The sequence below is a fragment of the Colias croceus genome, chromosome Z (genome assembly GCF_905220415.1).
Source record: "Colias croceus chromosome Z, ilColCroc2.1".
Lineage (NCBI taxonomy): Eukaryota > Metazoa > Arthropoda > Insecta > Lepidoptera > Pieridae > Colias > Colias croceus.
The window spans coordinates 10424647-10441226 of NC_059568.1; the positions used below are offsets into that span (position 1 = coordinate 10424647).

A 16580-nucleotide genomic window follows, 5' to 3' on the forward strand; every position below is an offset into this window, starting at 1 on the left:
GCACAATGCCGAAATGCTGATGCTTAAATCTTAATAACATAGCCTTCTCTATCTCCTGTAGATAGAGAAGGAGATGATTGGAACGTGAAACGCACCAGCAGGTATTATAGCGCTAAGTTCAGTGTTGAAAAAAAAATATTCATAGAGTTAGCAATAACCTCATTAATGTGTAAATAAAGTGGTATACATAATAATTGGTTGAAAACTATTTACGGTTATACGTGTGGTTATACGGTTATTTTAAGTACCTAATTTGGATTTTGATTATTTCATTAACATTTTTTTCAATGTTTGTACCTCCATCCATACTTATATTTATTTTTTTAACACAATTTGAATTAACTTTGATTATTTCGAAAAAACTACAATGAAACGAAACCTTTAATTTTTTTTCCAACAATTAATAATTACTAACGATAAATCGATTGCACGCATCAATTCACGCGCATTACTGGCTGTTTTCCAATTACAGAGCATAATGCTATCAGTGGCGCACAATGCCGAATTCGGAATTATGCTGATCTTAAAGCCTGTCCCAGACAGACGCGGCCTGCGGTGGCGATCTGCTGTTGCCTTCTTGCTTGACCGTGATAACAATATACTGCCGCGGCCGCGGTGGCGGTCATTCTAACCTACAGCGGCACATTATGTGACATTAGCTCTCGAGTCTCACCTGCAAGTGGACGTTAGTAATGGCCAATCGTACGAAGTTTTATTGCTTTTATTGCCCATATTTTGTCTTTAATTCTTTTGTTTTTTTAGTCTTTATGTGATGTATCATACAAAACTGGGTAATTTTGCACTGTTTGAATAAACAACTCAGTGTTTATAGGTATAATTTCACGCGGTACACGCGGCCTGTTGCAAAAATTTACAACTGATCGCGTAATGACCGCCTCATGTCCGCGCGCTCATTCACACAGAAGCGGTGGCGGACAGGGCGGGGCTTGCGGCCGCGGTAAGCCGCGCTGTGACCGCGTCCAGGCCGCGTCTGTCTATGTCGTTCCTAGAACTTTCAAGTCATCCAACTGACCGCCACCGCCACCGCCACCGCAGGCCGCGTCTGTCTGGGACACGCTTAATGCTGATGCTTAATTGGAACGTGAAACACACCAGCAGGTTGCGCTAAGTTCAGTGTTGAAAAAAAAAATATTCATAGAGTTAGCAATAACCTCATTAATGTGTAAATAAAGTGGTATATATAATAATTGGTTGAAAACTATTTACGGTTATTTTAAGTAATTTGGATTTTGATACTTATATTTATTTTTTTAACACAATTTGAATTAACTTTGATTATTTCGAAAAAACTACAATGAAACGAAAGCTTTAATTTTTTTTCCAACAATTAATAATTACTAACGATAAATCAATACACGCATCAATTCACGCGCATTACTTAAGAGTGCTCGATTGTGCGAACCGTTGATGTAGTTGGAACATTCAACGTTAAGCATTATGCCGCATAATGCGCTCTAGTGCTGTAATTGGAAAACACGGACTTTTAAGAGTGCTCGATTGTGCGAAGCGTTGCTATAGTTGGAACATTCAACGTTAAGCATTATGCCGCATAATGCACTCTAGTGCTGTAATTGGAAAACACGTCTGTCTACCTCGCCCTCGGAGCAACTGTCTACGGTGGTCGTACTCAACAAATTTAAAAATTATTTGTAAATTACCTACTATTAATATTATTTGTACTCACTTCAGAGCGCGTTAATACCTTAGCTATTGACGTAATTAAAAAATGTTGTACATAAAAGTTGTTCCTCGAAAAACAATCTACAAAAATGGTCTGATATAATTTCTTCGTAAAATGATTAAAAAAAATCGAAATTTCTGAACATTTTCGCTTATAACTTTTTTAATTATAGTTCTACGATAAAAAGTTACTGGACTAAAGTTGTAGAGAATTTAATTTGCAACAAATAATGATAACAATGTTTTTTTATCAGATAAATAGTTAAAGAGATAAATCGTAAAAACCTAAGGTAAAAACCATATCAACCGCTCTTTTCAAGCTAGCGGCCGTGGGACAAGGGTGGCGACCCCACAAACTTGGTTATCACCAATACCACAATAGGGTCAGTGTGAAGCGATAGCTTACCCCCCTAAACATCAAAAAAAACAAAATTGCGTCCTCTAAATAAACGCAAGATTAGGCCTAAAAAATGTATATAACATTTCAATTGTGATTTCAATGGACTATAAATAGAGGAATCTTTATAGTTATCTGTAATGCCTCCTCCACACTACTCGTGAAGTTGAACGAGGTTAGACGGATAGAAAAATGTAGAGAGGCACTTCGGCTTACTTCGTCCAACTTTACCTCGCCTCGGCCGACTTCCGTTTGTTGTCGGTTTTTGCGCCCGAGTCAAAGGGCACGAAGTTACCTGAAGTTCGTTCTGAATATGAACGTATGCGTTCCTCGCGAAGTTGAACCAGTGTGTAGTGTAGCACCGCGGACAAGAAGCTTATATCTTATACTTACACTGGAGATTTGGGTATGAACATTTGACGTGTAACAAGAAAATTGTTGTGTTTTATCACTTTCACACCTAACTTGGTATTGCCACTGTTAATACGAAGTTTTCCCAAGGCTACTATGTATGCCGTAATATTCTGTGCAAAAGGTTAGTTTTTGTACATGAGTTTGTTGATAAATTGCCAACAACGTCATTCAGAAGCATTGTTGGATGAGACAATTATTATATTTTATGCTAAATAAAATAAGTATCTGGACCAATTATTAAAAAGCGATACTCCCTGATTATGGGTAGTTACCATAATAAAATTGTAGCAACTCTCACTTTGACAATATGGCATAAGTGTCAAAAAAATTGCGTCGCTTCGAATATTTAAGTTAATATTGTTGCGTATTTAATAAATATTTTCCGAATATAAATAATGTATTGCATTGTGAAAAATTGCAGAAGTGTTTGGACACCAAATTCTGGCATAGAATTTCACAGGCAAGTGTATATTTACGTTATTTACAATATTCCTCAATACTCCTGCATTTACCTGTTTAGAATCATTTCAATGGCAAAAATTGTAAAATTTTGCATCATTTTAGAAAGCAGTCATGTTAAATTTGTTATTTTCCTAATACTTTATCATTTTTCAACAAGTTTTCAATAAACAAAATTAACAAGTATAAAGGTAACCATGATGACGAGTTTTTATGGATAGTGAAGAGAATATATTGTAATAACAATATTATGATGAAATTTAGAACAGCATTTTCAAGATTTTTACTAGTAATGAAACAACACTCGACATCGGTATTGCACTCACATGTAGTTATAAGATTGTTCGTTTTTACATTGAAATTTATACTTTTTTAACTTACCTCATATTTTTTGTTTTAGGTATTTCAGCTTTCCAAAAAGTAAAATAAAAAGAAATATATGTGCCCATCAAGGATAAAATTACTGAGGATTACGACCCAGAAAAAAATACCTTTTGAAAAATAAACTTTGTAAAGTTAGCTGAAATTTGTGCAAGGCGTTTATTATAAACAGTTTTTCTTTGATGATTTTGGCTTGAAATTGACCCGTCGAAGCAACGCGTTTAAAAAGAAGATCTGAGTAGCTTACAATTTGGTAAACAGCATCTGATGCAAAACACAACTTTCCTCTATTTACAAAGGATGTTAATGCTATATATCGGTTCATATCCAGGCTTTGTAGCCAAGAGTTATTTAAAATTATCATTCTATACCAATTAAAATTATATGTACCTATAAAGTATGGCCAGTAATATTATAATATAATTAATACTGTTAAAAATATATGTCGTTATTATTTATAGACCATGATTTTTAGTTTTTTCTATTTCGAAAAATCCTGAATATACAAACCAGTGTGGTCACCCACAGAAAGAGACAAAAAACAACACTGACGTCATTCAAGGTTATATTTTCTTGTGACAAGTCAATGGTCATAGTGCAATCTCCAGTGTATTAGATATAAGCTTCTTGACCGCGGACTTCAGTCAACTTCGGCCGAGTACTTCGCCGAGGAACTTCGCGAGTAGTGTGGAGGAGGCATAACAGGAGTCAACTGTCATTTTTCATTTTTGTGTTGTCAAAATATTACAAAATGTTAATAAATAATATATGAGTACAATCTTAGAGTACAATATTATAATATAATAACTTTTATAAGTATTATAGTATGTACTATTTCTTACGATTTAACTAGATTATCTAATAAAATTACGATTTTGAAAATTGAATTCAATTATTTATGTTATACTAGCTTTCCACACGCAGCTTCGCCCGCGCAGTCAAAGAAAAACCCGCATAGTTCCCGTTCCTGTGGGATTGCCGCATAAAACCTATCCTATTTCCCGGGATAAAAAGTAGCCTATGTCCTTTCTCGGGTATCAAAATATATCTATACCAAATTTCATGCAACTTGCTTCAGTAGTTAAGGCGTGATTGAGTAACAGACAGACAGACAGACAGAGTTACTTTCGCATTTATAATAGGGTCATTGCGCCTGTTCGCGTCCACCTGCCTATTCGCGTCCATTTTGCGGACATCTTTTAGAAAATTCACGAAAATAAGTATACTTTAAGTAAAATTGTAATAAGAAAAATTTCCGATAATACCTCAATGTATAAGAGACATGCACACATATTCAAAATATGCCTGCATCCTATTTAAAAAAAATAGTTAATTTTGGCTATTAAACGAGAGAGCTAAAACGCGCGGGATTTTGAAAAAAAAAATAGTGCGCAGCGTCGCGTTTGACGGTAAGTATCTTATTGTTAAATGTGAATTTTTGAATATGTAACTGTTTCTTTACTTTGCTAACAAAACATGGAATAGTATGGATTATAAATCAGCTTATTTCTTTTACAATTAATAGCTAAAATAAGGTGGACGCGAATTACTACACCGAATTTGTACAACTTCCATTTTGCGTCCACGGTGGGCGCAAACTATACCTATAGTGCATAACAATAGAACATATTGCGTCCACATTATTTTTCATTACGTAGCAATGAATTGTTTGTTAAAATATGTAATTTAAAATAGATTGTAAATTTTTGACTAAGACCACAAGTTGATAATTTAAATTTTCATTAAAATTAGCAAATTTTGATGCTATTTTTTCATTTTAAAAGGGGTATTCTTTGAATGAGACTTGATCATCAATTTGATATCCGTCCGTCAGTATGTCCGTCTGCCGGTCTTTCTTTCTGTCAAGACCCTTTTTCTCAATAACGCGTGGAGGTATAAAGCTGAAATTTATATTGAATACTCAAATCTACGGTCCCTTGAAGCAGTGAAAAAATCAAACTTATAAGCCAAAGAATTCAAAAGATACAGCCGTTTATGCTGCAAATTTTCGCAAATTTCGTCATTCGCAAGGGAATCAAAACCTACAGGGTACTTTACGTGAATACAGACACTTGAAGTTTGGTACGAAGCAACGTCTTATAGCACAAATAAGGGAAACATTGAAAAAATAATCATTTACAGTTAAAACATACGAAAAAAAACAGGTTAATACGGAAGCCTCGATGTGCAAGTCCCACTCGCATTTGGCCGGTTTTTATTAAATAGCTATATTCGTAAATAAATAATTCATTAAAATCTAATTTTTATTTGCATTTATCTGATAAAATATCACCCAATACACTCTTAATTCCTTTTCTAAGCTGGTGGACGCGAACTGGTCCACGGGTGGACGCAAACTGGAATTTTTGGACGCGAACTGGGTAAAACGCCTAATTCTGCTATTTGTCTAGATAAATAAAAACCACATGATATTTCCAACACAATCGAAAGTAAATCTTAAAATAGACTATGTAATGAACACGTTACATAAATTTTGCGTTGAAATTTGTTCTGGAACATTTTTATTTTCTCCTTCAAACTTTCCAACTGCACTAAGTGGACGCGAACAGGCGCAATTACCCTATTAGTATGGATTATAAAGATAAATAATTGACTCTATTGGAGACTTTATACCTAACTCTGTACAGTAATAAATAAACATGTCACTAAAAATGCAAATGATAAAGAAAAAAGCTCAAGATGAAATGCGTAAACTAATGAGTGAACGAAAAAGCAAAGATAAAAAGCCAGCACAAATTCAAAACCCTCTTGCAAAATACAACAATTCTGGGCAGATAACCTGTGTATTATGTTCTTCTGTTGTGCGTTCTGAACATGTGTGGCCAGTCCATGTTAATAGTAAGCAACACAGAAGTAATGTTGAACTAGCTAAAAAATTAAAAGAATTGACCAATAACTTTACTGGTGGAAAAGTTAAAAAAAGGCTTGCAACTTCAATTTCTGACGCACCACAAGAGAAAAAAATTAAAGGTATTTTAAAAAATGCTCCTGAAAAGAAACCTGTTATTATTGAAAAAACTATAAACGATGTTCCAATCATATATTCACACCATGATGAACAAATTAAAAGAAAGCCCTTAAATTTACCATTTGGAGATGTGGATAATAGAATGAAAGGTAAATTCTGATCTATACACTTGTTAAGGGTTTTGTTGTATGACTGAAATGTTTTACTTTCCTAACATTTTATGGTTTTTAGAATATGAAGGTGATGAAGACAAGAAATCTGATGAAGAGGCAAAGCTGAGTAAACCAATTCCAGAGGGATTTTTCGATGATCCAATATTAGATGCAAAGGTAATGTATAATACAAATTTCAAATCAAAAGTTCCCATTTTGTTAGGAGGAGTTGGGAACAATTTGTACGTGTCATTGTTTTTTTATGGCAATGAGCTTAATGTGTATGTTCTTAATAATATCCATATGTGAACCCTTACATATTTTGATAAACAAAACTAATGGTGCTGAGCTAATCAGCCTCTTTTTGCCACAAAAACTGAAAGTAGAAATTTTAATTTTTTATTCTAATTTAAATCATTCATTCATTCATTCATTCCCAATTTAAATCATTGTCTGCAGCAAAATACAGTAAATACTAGTAGGTATTCAATTTCTCCATTCAAAGGATAATTTAGTTATTTACTTATTACATTCATGTACAATAATATTTCATAAATAAATTAATACCTTTCAAACAATAAATTATAATAATATCCCAATATATTTTCACTCAACAGGCACGAAATATTGAATACAAAGATCCAGTTGAAGAGGAATGGGAAAGATTCCAAAAAGAGATAAAAGAAGAAGCAACTACATCCGCTGAAATTATTGCTGGTGAACAGGAAGAAGCTACAGCAGAGAGACAGATAGATGAAATAGATGAGCAAATTAGGAATTGGTCCAGGTACAATATTAATATAAATACTGTTTGCTGTAAAATTTTCTGTTGGAAAATTGTATTTGAATCATATTGTATCTATACTTCTTTACTAATAATATTATAAAGCTGAAGAGTTAGTTTGTTTGTTTGAACGCGCTAATCTCAAGAACTTCTGGTCCGATTTGAAAAATACTTTCGGTGTTAGATAGCTCATTTATCAAGGAAAGCTATAGGCTATAATATATCATCACCCTCCGACCAACAGGAGAGGAGCCACGGGGGTGAAACTGCGATGAGCGGCTAATTGGTTTATAAAAAAATTGCAATAAATTTTTTTCATGAGTGTAACTACATGCTTTAAAATTTGAAAAGCAAGGCCTTAGACGCGTCAGCCGCATTATATTATTTTTGTCCTGTTTTCAGAGTATTGGACCTCGAATTGAAAAAAGAGGAAACTAAAAAGAAAGTTACGGATATGGATGTGATGGATGAAAATGAAGATAATGATTCTGATAGTGAAGCAGATCTAAATGAATTTTTGGATTGGCGAGCGAAAAAATCTTATAGCTAACTAAAAATAAAATGTATCCCAGTATGCAGTGCCGGATTAAGCCAGCGCGGGGCCTGTAGCAAATTCTGTCAAGAGGCCCTTCGTTTGCTATAGTTTCTCAAGTTAAAGGGTATTAAATAAAACTGTACGTACACGGTGCTTCTGTGTGGGTGTTATGTTACCAGATATTGAAAAATTTTCCCCGACTACGGAAGAAAGAGGGTTATGTTTTTCGAGTGTATCTATGTATAATATTTATTTGGCACGCCCTGCAGTATAAACCGCTGAACCGATTTTGATTTATGAGGTGACATTGCAATCATCTGAATTAATATGGTAGCGGCGGTGTTAATGCCGTTCTACATAAATTAGCTGTCAGGGTTTAATTTTAATTTTAATATAAATATTTGTATATGATAATTTTTTATAATATGTTAAAAATTCTTTTGTTACATAAACGATAAATTTTTAATTAAATAAATTACATAAAAAAATGTTTCAAAATTACAATGATTACCTATATTATTTTTTATTTTCAAAATATATATATGCGGATAGCGGTAGTTTTTAGTCTAGAACACGGGACATTTTATTTTTAGAAAGAAAGAAGGAAGAAATCATTTATTCCAATACATACAAACACACAACAATAGCATTGTAAATTATGAATAATAGGTAATAGAAAACATAAATTTATGTATGGTTGCTTGCGCTAAAAAAGGAAGCCACTCAGGATACCTGAGGCATAATACCTTAACACTGATTTTCAGTGACACCTTACGACATCCACATTGTCAGCTGCTTTACTGGATAATAAATAAATATAATTCCTGAATAATAATAATTTTGTCATATCCATCACGGAGTTCAAATGAATTAAATCGCGGGCGAAAACGACTCTGACGTTTTTAAGCTATATAAAAGTAAAATAATAACAAAATAAAAGTATTATGCTTATTAAAATTATCTTATAATGATCATGAATCTTTATTGCACTATAAAAATAATCACATTCACGATCGAAAAATCCAACAGCACTACTATCTTTTAACCATTTTACCGTTTTACCCATAAAAATGGCAAATTCATTTTCAAAATACTGGCAGCATACGTTGAAGTTTTGTATTCCTTCGTTATTCGTATAGGTATGTAAAATTATTATTTGTATACAAAATGAAATAAGCCAAATAATCTACAGAGAACCTGTAAAACGATCTTTTTGTTTGTTTTCGGGAACAAATTTTACAGCGTTTTAATATCACAAGACAGTAATCTAAGAGCCCACGACGGCCAGACTTTCCTTTCTTTAGGAAAGTTGAAAGTTTCTCTGTATATGTCTCCGATACAGATAAGAACGACTAGCGATTATCAAGTCTGGGTTGTGGTTACTTTGGCAGGAAACAGGTAGTATAGGTGTATAAAATTGTACCTAACTTTCAATATACTTTAAAAGCTAGATTTTGTATATGTTACTTGGGGACGTATATAAAGATGTTACCTCAAGAGCCGGACAGTTTTCATGGTTCTTACATCTTGCCAGACATATTTAAAAAATAACTAACATATCATCAAATTAACGTTACCACCTAAAAGTGTATCATATATGAAATAACCCACTAAAAACATTAGTTTACTATAATAAATGACTAAAAAATAATAGTATAATAAGTTATTACTTATCTTTTACGGGGACTTATGTTGATGGAATTTCATGTATCTCGATGACACAATAACAAAGTCATCGAGATACGTGGAATTCCATCGACATAAGTCCCCATATAAGATAAGTAATAACTTTATTAAATATATTATACTATTATTTTTTAGTCATTTATTATAGTAAACTAATGTTTTTAGTGGGTTATTTCATATATGATACACTTTTAGGTGGTAACGTTAATTTGATGATATGTTAGTTATTTTTTAAATGTGTCTGGCCAGATGTAAGAACCATGAAGACTGTCCGGCTCTTGAGGTAACATCTTTTTATACGTCCCCAAGTAACATACATAAAATTTAGCTTTTAAAGTATAATGAAAGTTAGGTACAATTTTATACACCTTTACTACCTGTTTCCTGCCAAAGTAACCACAACCCAGACTTGATAATCGTTAGTCGTTCTTATCTGTATCGGAGACATATAGAGAAACTTACAACTTTCTTAAAGAAAGGAAAGTCTGGCCGTCGTGGGCTCTTGATCTACAGCATTTTTTTACTAAAATAGCAAACCCCTTTGACGTATTGCATTACACTATAATCGCTATAGCACTGGCGGAGGTTCGTATTCGTTATTGATTTCGTATTTTCTTTGACAAGGGCGATGGATGATTGTCATGCTCCATCTGCCTTTTATTTTGTAATCTAAGGTTTGATAGTCGATAGAATCCTATTTTATTTGATCGGGTTGTTACGACTAGTTCGTTCGATGGCAATATCAGGGGATTCCCCTATTAGTTTTGCCGTGCTACCAACTTGCGTGTAGCGCAGTGCAAGCAGTACAACACAACTTTTGGTGTAGCCAGCGCTCAATTGTAGAAACGTGGTAAAATTTTAAATTATTGTTGTAGATTTTGATACCAACGTTTCTCGTGGTAGGTACGTGTATTTTTTTACGGTACGTGTATTATAAATTGATATTTTTTTACGGTCAGACAGGTATTAGACCGCGGGGCCCCCCGAGTCGCGGGGCCCGTAGCATTTGCTACTCTTGCTACGTGGCTAATCCGGCACTGCCAGTATGTAGTAATCCACTCTTTTATTTTTATTTAATGGTTGATATTTGACTAAGCTTGAATTTTTTTCTAATTATTAGGTTGCCTTTCCACCAAAGATGTGCTATGTTAATATGCCACGAGATTATGTAGGTATTGCTGCTATCACAACAAATGCGAAACTAGGATTAGGAGTTAGCACCTTCATTAATTGACCAATTCTTTTTGTAACTGGCGTATAAGAAACAGTTTATGCGTTTTTTTTACTGTTTCTTATACCTGATAGCACTTCAGCTACGTCACCACTTGCCGCGGCTTCTAAACTACAGACGGTGTCAAAGTCAACACTATTGGTTCTTTACAAACACCTCTTGATACGCATCCACGCACTTCCTGGTGTAAAAGCACCTTAAAAGCAGCTATTTGGAAAATTCTTGAGGATACTTGTTTTTGTTTAATAAAATAAAGTATTTTTTCACATGTCTTAAACAGATTAAGACATGTGAAATATAAACAACATATTATTATATATTTTACACAAATAACAATACCTCAGCCCCCGGAATCACAGACACAATAGAAAATCTATTGTGTCTATTCCCGATCGGGCCGCTCGGTGAAAACATTATATTACACACGAATAACAATTAAAAAAATTAAAATAAAAAGAGCAGCTTCATTTTCGTTTCTTGGTGGTGGTTTCCTTGGTTTCTTTAGCTTTACGTTTCCTGCCTTTTGGTTTACCTTCACCATATTTTGCAGCAAAATTATCAAGAAATGAATTCATTTGAGATGCTCTTGATTCTTGTTTCTTTTTTATCATTAATTCTAAATTATTTTCAACTGAAAAAATTATAAAGAATGCTAACTTGAAAAACTTATTATCAAGTAAATATCCTCTCCTTTTTTTAATAAATTATTTATCGTCTTAATCTATAAATTTAATATAGAATCATTCTATGTATATGATTTGAGTAAAGAAATAAAATTGAAATGTTTTCAAATTCATTATTATCCATACCTAAACCTAATTCTTTTTTAAACTCTTCTGCTTCTCGTTTTTCCTTGGCATGTCTACGTTGACGTTTTTTAGCTGGTTCATGAGTAAATATTTTATAAGCTGGGATTTCTCCTTCATCTATCATTTCCTATGGAATATAACATAAATTATTTATTTTCTAAATATTATTCCTCCGTTAAATTGGTTATTTTTTATGTTACAGATTGAGCTCAAGTATTAATAAAGACATTGGAAAGTAAAATATTTATCTGCATCAAAAATTCTTGAAAAATCATTCATTAAAGCTATTACTAAAAAATAAATTTGGCTTAAAATTCATAACTTTTTAAGTCATCACTACATATAAAACAAAGTCGCTTTCTCTGTCCCTATGTCCCTTTGTATGCTTAAATCTTTAAAACTACGCAACGGATTTTGATGTGGTTTTTTTTATGAATGTGTAACTTACAGTTAATATTGCTTTTAATCTGTCTTCATGTTCTAATCTCGCAAATGGGACTTGGTCTACAATATAATCCATGTCACCTTTACCTGCCAGATATGCATTTTTTAGATCCTTCTTTTCTTCTTCAGATCCTGAAAAAATAAAATTTTCAATTTTAGAATACATGATATACAAAAAAAAATTTTAATGAATATCTTATATCTAACAGTAGGTACCTATATACTCTTTTTCATATGCTTTAATATCTTCTTCTGTAATTTTTATAAACATAAATCGCCAGTACACAGTCCAATTTCTGTCTTTAATAATATTGTACTCTCCATCATCCACACTCTTTGTTGTATCATAAAACTCCCTTTTCTCTTTATCACACAAAATCGCATGAACAGCACCAAGGACTTTAAACTTTTCAGTAGCTTCTAATTTGTCTTCTTCTTTAACCCTGTCCGGGTGAACTTTCAGAGATAGTCTGTGGTAAGCTTTTTTCACTAGATGAAAATAAAAAGCATGTAACATTATTAAAAATAAAACGTGGGTATCCATGTTTAGCTTATAAGTACAAACCTTCTTTATCTGAAGCTTTTTCATCGATTTGTAGAATTTCATATAAATTAGTTGTGTTAAAATATTGTTTACATAAATCTAATAGACTCATATTTAAGGTTTTATTATAAATCAAATATGGAAAGGATTTAAATGTTTATTACTAAAACAGAACTTGTGAGTTCAAAACTATTTCCTAATATTGATCCAATTTATTCTTCTTTAGATTTATCTCCTCGATTAAATATGCCAAATGAAGGTAAAATATGCGTGTTCAGAAAACAATAAATAAATCAAAAACCAAAATTAATTTACCTACATTATACTGCAATTACTGTTACGATGCGCGGCAAAATATGGAAATTGTTGCCAATGCAAAATATGCAATTAGCAAATTGAAATTTGACTGTTGACATTTACTTGACATATGAGTATAGTTGACAACAGACTACAATTTCACGAATTCTAAACTCAGAAACTCAAAATCTTAGCTCACAGTCTCAGCTAATTTAAATTATGGATGGAAGCAAGAAGCTTAAATACACTGGAGATTGCACTATGACCATTAACTTGTCACAAGAAAATATAACCTAGAATGACGTCAGTGTTGTTTTTTGTCTCTTTCTGTGGGTGACCACACTGGTTTGTATATTCAGGATTTTTCGAAATAGAAAAAACTAAAAATCATGGTCTATAAATAATAACGACATACATTTTTAACAGTATTAATTATATTATAATATTACTGGTCATACTTTAAAGGTACATACAATTTTAATTGGTATAAAATGATAGTTTTAAATAACTTTTGGCTACAAAGCCTGGATATGAACCGATTTATAGCATTAACATCCTTTGTAAATAGAGGAAAGTTGTGTTTTGCATCAGATGCTGTTTACCAAATTGTCAGCTACTCAGATCTTCTTTTTAAACGCGTTGCTTCGACGGATCAATATCAAGCCAAAATCATCAAAGAAAAACTGTTTATAACAGCCTTGCACAAATTTCAGCTAACTTTACAAAGTTTATTTTTCAAAAGGTATTTTTTTTTGGGTCGTAATCCTCAGTAATTTTACCCTTGATGGACACATATATTTCTTTTTATTTTACTTTTTGAAAGCTGAAATACCTAAAACAAAAAAATATGAGGTAAGTTAAAAAAGTATAAATTTCAATGTAAAAACGAAAAAAATGTTGTGTGGTTTTATGAAACCACGGTAAAAGTGAAACTTACGATAATTATCGTATTTGTACGATAACTATCGTACGTCACGCGACAAGCGCTACACAGACCAAAAAGTTTGAGACGATGTAATAAAAGTTTCACTTTAACTCTAAGACTTTAACAATCTTATAACTACATGTGAGTGCAATACCGATGTCGTGTGTTGTTTCATTACTAGTAACAATCTTGAAAATAGTGTTCTAAATTTCATCATAATATTGTTATTACAACATATTCTCTTCACTATCCATAAAAACTCGTCATCATGGTTACCTTACTAGTTAATTTTGTTTATTGAAAACTTGTTGAAAAATGATAAAGTATTAGGAAAATAACAAATTTAATATCACTGCTTTCTAAAATGATGCAAAATTTTACAATTTTTGCCATTGAAATTATTCTAAACAGGTAAATGCAGGAGTATTGAGGAATATTGTAAATAACGTAAATATACACTTGCCTGTGAAATTCTATGCCAGAATTTGGTATCCAAACACTTCTGCAATTTTTCACAATGCAATACATCCATACTAATATTATAAATGCGAAAGTAACTCTGTCTGTCTGTCTGTCTGTTACTCAATCACGCCTTAACTACTGAACCAATTTGCATGAAATTTGGTATAGAGATATTTTGATACCCGAGAAAGGACATAGGCTACTTTTTACCCCGGGAAATTGAATAGGTTTTATTCCGGAAATCCCACGGGAACGGGAACTATGCGGGTTTTTCTTTGACTGCGCGGGCGAAGCTGCGGGTGGAAAGCTAGTTATTTATATTCGGAAAATATTTATTAAATACGCAACAATATTAACTTATTTAATCGAAGCGACGCAATTTTTTTGACACTTATGTCATATTGTCAAAGTGAGAGTTGCTACAATTTTATTATGGTAACTACCCATAATCAGGGAGTATCGCTTTTTAATAATTGGTTCAGATACTTATTTTATTTAGCATAAATAATAATTGTCTCATCCAACAATGCTTCTGAATGACGTTGTTGGCAATTTATCAACCACATCAACAAACTCATGTACAAAAACTAAACTTTTGCACAGAATATTACAGCATACATAGTAGCCTTGGGAAAACTTCGTATTAACGGTGGCAATACCAAGTTAGGTATGAAAGTGATAAAACACAACAACTGGGCAATATTTTCTTGTTACACGTCAAATGTTCATACCGAAATCTCCAGTGTATTAGATATAAGCTTCTTGGATGGAAGTTATAATTTCCCATGAAAATAAGAAAAAAAAATATGAAAGTTGTGAATATTGACGAAATAGCTGTGTTTTACCTGAAAATAAAACACATATTACATACTTACCTATATTTGGAGCTTACTGAGAAGGTGCCTAGCTTTTTCCGCCTATTTTTCCCTCTCTTTCTGGTGTATGTATGCTATCTCTCTCGCACACCTCCCACCAGGTGGCGCGGCGCACGATAATGTGCTGGCGCTAGATCTTGTACATTGAGTCGAAATCCTCGACAGGTGGGCATTAAGTATAAGCTTCAAATATAGGTAAGTATTTAATATGTGTTTTATTTTCAGGTAAAACACAGCTATTAAACACTTGACCGTAATTTGAAGCTTACTTATTGTGACCTGTTTGTTACCCACCTGGTGTATAATATATGGACGCCAATGTGAATTTGAATACATAAGTAATTAACTACTTATTTCTTTATATTTTGTAAGATTAAGGTGTGCAGATAGTATACAATAATCACACTAATTTTTATATTTATATATATTTTAACAATCCCAGAAGAATAATTTAAAAATAATTAGAACCAAAAAGTTAATCATAACATCGCCGTCCCCGGAGAATAAAATGATAATCGCTATTACCATAGTTTTCTTGTTATGCGATATTTGAAGCCTACGTAGCCTAATACATCTGTACAATTTTTTTTGTAATTTTTCTCCTGTAATCTACAAACTTATAAGATATTACAATAATATTCTCGGAAAAACGAATCGGCGAATTAATAACGACGAACGCCTATTATCATTTTATTCTCGTAAAAATATGTTTTGGCGCCATTCGTATGACCATGTAAATTATGATCACGATGATGATCAGGAAAACTGATTTTTAGTACTTTTTATTGTGTTCATTTTTAATATAATAATAGTTGATTAACTACTATAATATTGTCTTATTATAAACCCCAGGACAGTGATTTTGATGTCGAAGAATATACAAAAAGAGAAATTATTAACACAAAGGAGAAACGAGATGTTGTAGACATACCTACGTCTTAAAAATACCACAAGCAATATAAAAGTCACTTCAATTGAAAACTTTAATAACAAAAATGTTAAAATAAATTTAAGTCAATTTAAGAAGATATCTTTGAGTGATCCACTTAAACCTTTAAACCCAAGACAAAAAGGAATAATAAAAAATATTATACCAAAAATGAAGACATATTACGTGATCTCATGGACAGTAAAATATTATAATAAGTAAAATATTTATGTTCTTTTATTTTTAAACTAGCGACCCGCCCCGGCTTCGCACGGGTGCAATTGTGGCCGGCCTGTACCGCCGCAAACGCTAAGTAGGTAGTAGGTACCACAATTTTTAATCTTCGAAAATATTCGCTTTTAATCATACGGTGTATATGGCCATATAGATCTATGTTAAATGAACAATGTATTCAAGGTATTTAATTGGTTAAGGATTAATGCTGTATTGGTTAAAATCTTTCAAAAAATAGCGATTATTTGTCGTAAAAAGTAAATGACAAAAAAAAGTTATTGTGATAGACATATTATACCATCACGGACTTTTCTGTAGACCTTTTCAATGTGT

General features: G+C 32.5%; 3 protein-coding genes across 5 annotated transcripts in view; 2 read left to right on the top strand and 1 right to left on the bottom strand.

Annotated features, from left to right (window-relative positions):
• Positions 1-7857, top strand: LOC123705142 (zinc finger protein 830-like). Of its 2 annotated transcripts, none has more exons than XM_045653790.1 (5): positions 1-101; positions 5978-6490; positions 6573-6670; positions 7111-7280; positions 7680-7827. In XM_045653790.1, the coding sequence occupies exons 2-5, from the start codon at positions 6013-6015 to the stop codon at positions 7825-7827; spliced, it is 894 nt and encodes a 297-aa protein (XP_045509746.1). In that variant the 5' UTR covers positions 1-101; positions 5978-6012. The 2 variants fall into 2 exon arrangements, with proteins under 2 accessions (XP_045509746.1, XP_045509745.1); XM_045653789.1 differs by lacking the exon at positions 1-101 and adding an exon at positions 4431-4491 and having other exon boundaries at positions 5935-6490; positions 7680-7857.
• LOC123705140 (breast cancer anti-estrogen resistance protein 3 homolog) overlaps positions 7746-16580 on the top strand; it is a 24822-nt gene continuing 15987 nt past the window's right edge. Inside the window, exon 1 of one of the 2 annotated variants that reach the window (XM_045653787.1) lies at positions 7746-7848. The gene's annotated coding sequence lies outside the window, so the exon portion shown is untranslated. Of the gene's footprint in view, positions 7849-13656; positions 13676-16580 lie in introns of those variants that run through there. The other variant, XM_045653788.1, reaches the window with a different exon arrangement.
• On the bottom strand, positions 10545-12871 carry LOC123705143 (dnaJ homolog subfamily C member 9-like). The gene is made up of 5 exons (XM_045653792.1): positions 12548-12871; positions 12199-12471; positions 11987-12114; positions 11539-11665; positions 10545-11360 (listed from the first exon to the last, which is right to left on the bottom strand). The coding sequence occupies exons 1-5, from the start codon at positions 12636-12638 to the stop codon at positions 11194-11196; spliced, it is 786 nt and encodes a 261-aa protein (XP_045509748.1). The 5' UTR covers positions 12639-12871; the 3' UTR covers positions 10545-11193.